Below are 6,388 nucleotides of genomic sequence, written 5' to 3' on the forward strand. Positions count from 1 at the left end.
GGCCCTGCTACGGCAGGACATGGTACAGTCCTCCACACAGAGGGGCCCTGCTACGGCAGGACATGGTACAGTCGTCCACAGAGAGGGGCCCTGCTACGGCAGGACATGGTACAGTCCTCCACAGAGAGGGGCCCTGCTACGGCAGGACATGGTACAGTCGTCCACAGAGAGGGGCCCTGCTTCGGCAGGACGTGATACAGTCCTCCACACAGAGGGGCCCTGCTACGGCAGGACATGGTACAGTCGTCCACAGAGAGGGGCCCTGCTACGGCAGGACATGGTACAGTCCTCCACACAGAGGGGCCCTGCTACGGCAGGACATGGTACAGTCGTCCACAGAGAGGGGCCCTGCTTCGGCAGGACGTGATACAGTCCTCCACACAGAGGGGCCCTGCTACGGCAGGACATGGTACAGTCCTCCACAGAGAGGGGCCCTGCTACGGCAGGACATGGTACAGTCCTCCACACAGAGGGGCCCTGCTCTACAGTCCTCCACACAGAGGGGCCCTGCTACGGCAGGACATGGTACAGCCATGGTATATCAGACCGTATAATGACAAAACATATATTTAACCAGTTTATAATAGCATTAAGGCACCTCAGGGGTTTGTGGTATATGGCCAACATACCATGGCTAAGGGCTGTATCCAGGCCTTATTGGTTAAATAACCCACAGCGTTAGACATATGCTCAGATGATTTTCACAGGCTAAACGTTAGCCTGCTAGCTGTAACTACCTCCATTCATAGACACCAACTACCGTCAGTGTCTATTGCTGAAGGTGTCTTCTTCCTGGGGACCTTCGTTAAGAACCCTGACTCTTGCTTTAAACATGAACACGCACCGCGTGAGGTATGATTTTAGAAAACATAAGGAACGTAACTTTGATATCAGCAAGAAATATATATATTTTTTTAAAGGTTAAATTCCTACACACCTTCATAGAGTTGGTGCTCTCAGGGCCAGATCTCCATGTTACGACGCTTGTTTACAGAAGTCAGACGTGACCACCTGTGCTAATTAGCTAACATGATTTTCCAGTTTAAAAAATATATCTATTTTTTTACAATAAGGAGGTAGAAATAACTAATGATGATAATGCCCTTTGTGTAAGAGCTGTTTGAAAAAAAATCCTGGAATTTCAGCCTGTTTTGGTCCATATCATGACATCACAATCTGATCGGATTTATTCCGACCAATGACCAGTCATCCTTTATTTGCAGATGTATCCTCCTACTTTGAAGGGGTACGTGGGTAGGCTCTAGAGCAGGACTGACTAAACTGGGGCCTGCGTGCCAAACTTGGCCCACGATAACGTTTCGTTTGGCCCGACAAAAGGTTTCAGATCAGTTGGGCTCTCAACTTACTGTTTTTTCCCGCCCCGTGGCAAAATGAGTGGAATTACATGAAATGTCTTATACAATTGTATTATTGTTCTCTTCAACCCATGGCACAATATGCAGAATTGCAGGAAATGTACTTTAAAAATGTATTTGTTTCTCTCTACCAAATCTCGCTTAAGCTGCGTTTACATGGTACAAGGTAGACGGCAAACCGGATGTCATTGTTCGACCGTAAATGCTATGCCACTATGCCGACTGGTACGACGGTTTTTGTGTCTCTGGTGTAAACGCAGCTTTCGGGTCCCCCTAAAGTCTAGGTAATAAGGTAATGATAACGTGTTGTTAGGTGTCAAGGTACGATTACTTAAAAAGATATATTGCTTCAAGACCATAAAAAGTTTTTGTTTACATATTATATTTCTAAATAGATGATATCTATTTGCTCCACTCATGGCCCACCACTCAGATAATATTTCACCAACCACAAAAGTTTGAGCACCCCGGCTCTAGTCTAGACGAGCCTGCCCGCCAATCAGGGCTGTGTATGTAAATATATTTACATTTGCATCACCACAACCAGACTGAGCATTTCAATGGCAAAAGGAGGCTCGGGGAAATAAATTATGAAAAAAATATATGGTGTTATTTTACTGAAATAAACACACAGTGATTTAGTAATCATACAGTGATGATTTAAATATTAAAAATACTGCATGGGGCTTTAAGTAGCAATGTGACATGATCTCGGGCATTAAATCTGATATTGGTATCTCTATAACATATTAGAGAAAGGATTGTATCTTGCCCAATTCAATCCATAAAAGTGGAAATGTACAACAAAGCAGAATACCAATAAAGATTTCACCATGATAATCATTCAATAGTAACATTAATACAGGAAAATACCGTAGTTTGATCTGAAAATAGATTTATTCATGAAACATGTCCTCAGGGGTATCAGGTAGCGTGGCGTTAGAGAGACAGGCCTGGAATCAACATGTCGCTGGTCTCAACTAGGTCCACTACTGGGTCCACTACTAGGGTCCACTACTAGGGTCCACTACTAGGGTCCACTACTAGGGTCCACTACTAGGGTCCACTACTAGGGTCCACTACTAGGGTCCACTACTAGGTCCACTACTGCTCTAAATGATCAACACAGTTGTTCACACAAAGGTTCATTTTGGAGAAATGTAAATACAGCACTAATTTTACCTTTAATAAAAATAAAGTAAGGATGTCACCCAGTGTTCTCTCTATCGCCCCCTATCTTCCATAAACACAGATATTAAAACTGCCTTCTAAAAATGTTGTCGTCCCGTCTCAAGACTTACGTATCCAATTTGGTCCACACGGACAAAAGCGGGTTTGTTAAAAAAAATATATTTATCCTCGGATTAGATCCGTCGACTATTCCATATCTTGGATGCTTCGTCAGAACCAACAGGTCCTTGGGCTGTATTCTCTATCCATGCAGAAAAAGCTTTAACTAGACTGGTAATATAAGAATGGTAATATCTCTGGTCGGTCTTGAAAAATGGCTTTAATTTCATTAATATACCAATCCCTCAGCCATAGTTGTAACAGGCAATATCTGCTCTGTTCAAAATCACTAGAAGCAGCAGACAAGGCGATCAATTTCTCCTTTGTTATTTTATTATCCATGGAACCACTGGCCCAGGCAATTCATCAAAGTAAAAACACCAATACGCAGACGATATTGTACTATATCTAGACAATGTATCTCTATTGCTCCCAAATGCATTGAAGATCATAGATACATTCACTTTAATCTCAAATTACAAAATTAATCAAAACCAAAAATCAGCCCTACTGCCTCTCAAGATCCCCATGGAGGACTGCATATCTACTTACAGTTATAGATCTGTCACTCTCATTGAAAGCAAAGTCTAGGAAGCCGGTAGATCTGTTCTATGTGCACTATTTCTATGCTTCCCGTTCTTAAGTTTTGTTTTTTGCGTCTTTTACTTTCAAGTTTTGTTCACCAGCTTCAAAACAGCTGAAAATACAATCTTTTTGGTTATGGAAAATATATTTCACAGCGGTTTAGATAGTACAATGATCCTGTAGTCTACACTAGACTTGCTTGTGATGTCACGAACTAAAATTAGGTTAACTATTAGATTTTTAGCAACCAGGAAATGGTGGAGTTAATTTCCTCTTATTTATTTTTTTGTGGCAGCCCACAGGTACAATGTGTGAACTAATAAATATAAAATATATGAACAGAATATGAATTTAAATATTGTACCTGTAACCCCCCACCACACACACAAAGTCGCTGGTTCGAATCCCTGGCTGGTTGGAAGTCTGACTGGGAAACACAATGGCTAAGGTGTTGCATTGACAGTCTCTGGACCTGATTTGAAGTCCCCGTCTGGGCCGCGGTCTCCCAAGTTCCCTGCAGTACTCTGTCTCTGTTTGACTCTATTTACATAGAACTAGGGAGACCAGTCTCTGCTTTTGAGCGCCACAGGTTCTGACTGGAGGACTTCGAGGCAGTCCCTCTTTTCAGGAACTCGGCTACTCTTTATGAACGGCATCATGTGTTTCTCTACTGCTGCTACCTCATCAGTGATCCACTTTAATCTCACAGTGTTTCTTCGGGTTGGCTGGGTGCCTGACGGCCGGGTCGGCTGGGCGCCGGGTCAGCTGGGCGCCTGTGTGCCGGGTCGGCTGAGGACCTGTGCGCCGGGTCGGCTGGGCCCTGGGTCACCTGGGCGCCCGTGCGACGGGTCGGCTGGGCGCCTGTGCGACGGGTCGGCTGGGCGCCTGTGCGACGGGTCGGCTGGGTACCTGTTGAGAAAAAGTTGCTTAAAAAGATGGCAAAAACGGCAGCAAAAAATGGAAAATAATTTCACATGCAAATCACAGCTTCTTCTACACTACAGTAACATTTTTAGATTTCACTTTTTGGCAAACCATCCACTTGGAGAGCTAGCCTGACCTACAAGGTATAACAAACCATCCACTTGGAGAGCTAGCCTGACCTACAAGGTATAACAAACCATCCACTTGGAGAGCTAGCCTGACCTACAAGGTGTAACAAACCATCCACTTGGAGAGCTAGCCTGACCTACAATGTGTAACAAACCATCCACTTGGAGAGCTAGCCTGACCTACAATGTGTAACAAACCATCCACTTGGAGAGCTAGCCTGACCTACAAGGTGTAGCAAACCATCCACTTGGAGAGCTAGCCTGACCTACAAGGTGTAACAAATCATCCACTTGGAGAGCTAGCCTGACCTACAAGGTGTAACAAATCATCCACTTAGAGAGCTAGCCTGACCTACAAGGTGTAACAAATCATCCACTTGGAGAGCTAGCCTGACCTACAAGGTGTAGCAAACCATCCACTTGGAGAGCTAGCCTGACCTACAAGGTGTAACAAACCATCCACTTGGAGAGCTAGCCCGACCTACAAGGTGTAACAAACCATCCACTTGGAGAGCTAGCCTGACCTACAAGGTGTAACAAACCATCCACTTGGAGAGCTAGCCTGACCTACAAGGTGTAACAAACCATCCACTTGGAGAGCTAGCCTGGCCTACAAGGTGTAACAAACCATCCACTTGGAGAGCTAGCCTGACCTACAAGGTGTGACATTTGACTTACATTTATTTTTGGGTTCACTGAGAGTGGACAGTGCTCCAGCCAAAACAACCTCATTCCACTTGAAACTTTTGAATTTGCCAGCAGACTCCGCGACTTTGTGTTGTCCTGACGTCAGTGCAGAGGATTCCACAGCGCTGCCAATGTTCATTAAGTTGTATCCCATTTGAACAGCCAGCGTGGGACAGTCGTACGTTTTGTTCTCCTCGTTGTAGCCAGCAACAGCTCTCACTGCCGTGATGACGTGAGGTAAATTACTAGGTATGACCAGGTCCTCAAAGGACATCAAAGGTGTACACGTCCTGGCCGTGATGAGGAGTCTTGCCACCTCTCTCATTCTTTGTTGGATGTATTTATTTCTTCTGTCATCTGGCGGTAGTTTGTTGTACATCTCTTCTCCCATGAGGAGGATACATTTGTCATTTCTTACCACAAATGAAACTTGGCCGGAGTTCATACCACAAACTATCTTCCAAAGACCTGTGCTGACGTAGTCGGGTTGAGGACACAACTTAAACACCATTGCTGACTGAAACCTCATCTTTTGTCCAGGTTTTGGTTCTTCAGCTTTGGGGTTCAGAGGGCAGTATCTGACATGTTTCCATAGCGACTTTCGAATGTACAGACCTTGACAGTGCAAGCAGTGTGTGTAATCTGGAGTGGATCCTGGCACTTTGGGACGGGAACAGGAAGCCATCTCTCCACTCCCACGTCTTGCTACTGCACCCTCTGACATATCAGGCACCCTCCGACATATCCTCTTAGCTGGATTATGAGCCCCAGAGTCTGTTTGGATGTTCATGTCTTTGTTGCCGTCTGAAGGCCTGATCTCAGTCCCCGGGTTGTTTTCATCACAGAAGTTAGACAGATCAGATGGTTCATTCACCACACCACTAGAATGGCGTGTTCTCTTGGCTGGTTTACGTGCCTCAGAGTCTTCTTTAGTGCAGGAGCTCCTGTCTGAAGAGTTGCTGTCTGTAGCCGAGATGTTTTCCTCACTCCAGGTAGAGAAATTAGATGCTTCATTTGATTCCACGTTACTAGAAACCTAAGAAGGAAACAGAAAGGAAAGATTAATGTAATATGAAAACTCTCAGACCGCAGAGATCCCATTTTGGAACTTAGATATGTTCGTAGAGTAATCATATTAAACAATGTACAGTGCATTCGGAAAATATTCAGACCCCTTGACTTTTCCCCTTTTTTTTTACGTTAGACTTATTTTAAAATTGGTAAAATACTTTATTCCCCCTCATCAATCTACACACAATACCTCATAATGACAAAGCAAAAAAAAAAATAGAAATTTTTGCAAATGTATAAAAAAATAAACATACCTTATTTAAATAAGTATTCAGACCCTTTGCTATGAGACTCGAAATTGTCAGTGCAAAAACCAAGCCATGAGGT

At 44.2% G+C, this 6,388-nt stretch overlaps 1 protein-coding gene across 1 annotated transcript; it reads right to left on the reverse strand.

The window, feature by feature from the left end:
* Positions 1–2,977: 2,977 nt before the first annotated feature.
* LOC129865156 (uncharacterized) lies at positions 2,978–6,049 on the reverse strand. The gene is made up of 2 exons (XM_055937673.1): positions 4,982–6,049; positions 2,978–4,160 (listed from the first exon to the last, which is right to left on the reverse strand). The coding sequence occupies exons 1-2, from the start codon at positions 5,778–5,780 to the stop codon at positions 3,955–3,957; spliced, it is 1,005 nt and encodes a 334-aa protein (XP_055793648.1). The 5' UTR covers positions 5,781–6,049; the 3' UTR covers positions 2,978–3,954.
* Positions 6,050–6,388: the final 339 nt, after the last annotated feature.

This window comes from Salvelinus fontinalis, chromosome 1 (genome assembly GCF_029448725.1).
Source record: "Salvelinus fontinalis isolate EN_2023a chromosome 1, ASM2944872v1, whole genome shotgun sequence".
Taxonomy (NCBI): Eukaryota; Metazoa; Chordata; class Actinopteri; order Salmoniformes; family Salmonidae; genus Salvelinus; species Salvelinus fontinalis.

Excerpts from the sequence above, each read along its gene's own strand:
- LOC129865156 (XM_055937673.1), bottom strand. The coding sequence starts at position 5,780 with ATGAACATCCAAACAGACTCTGGGGCTCATAATCCAGCTAAGAGGATA. Across the intron at positions 4,161-4,981 it reads CAGTGAACCCAAAAATAAAT|GTACCCAGCCGACCCGTCGC; the intron begins GTAAGTCAAATG and ends TTTTCTCAACAG.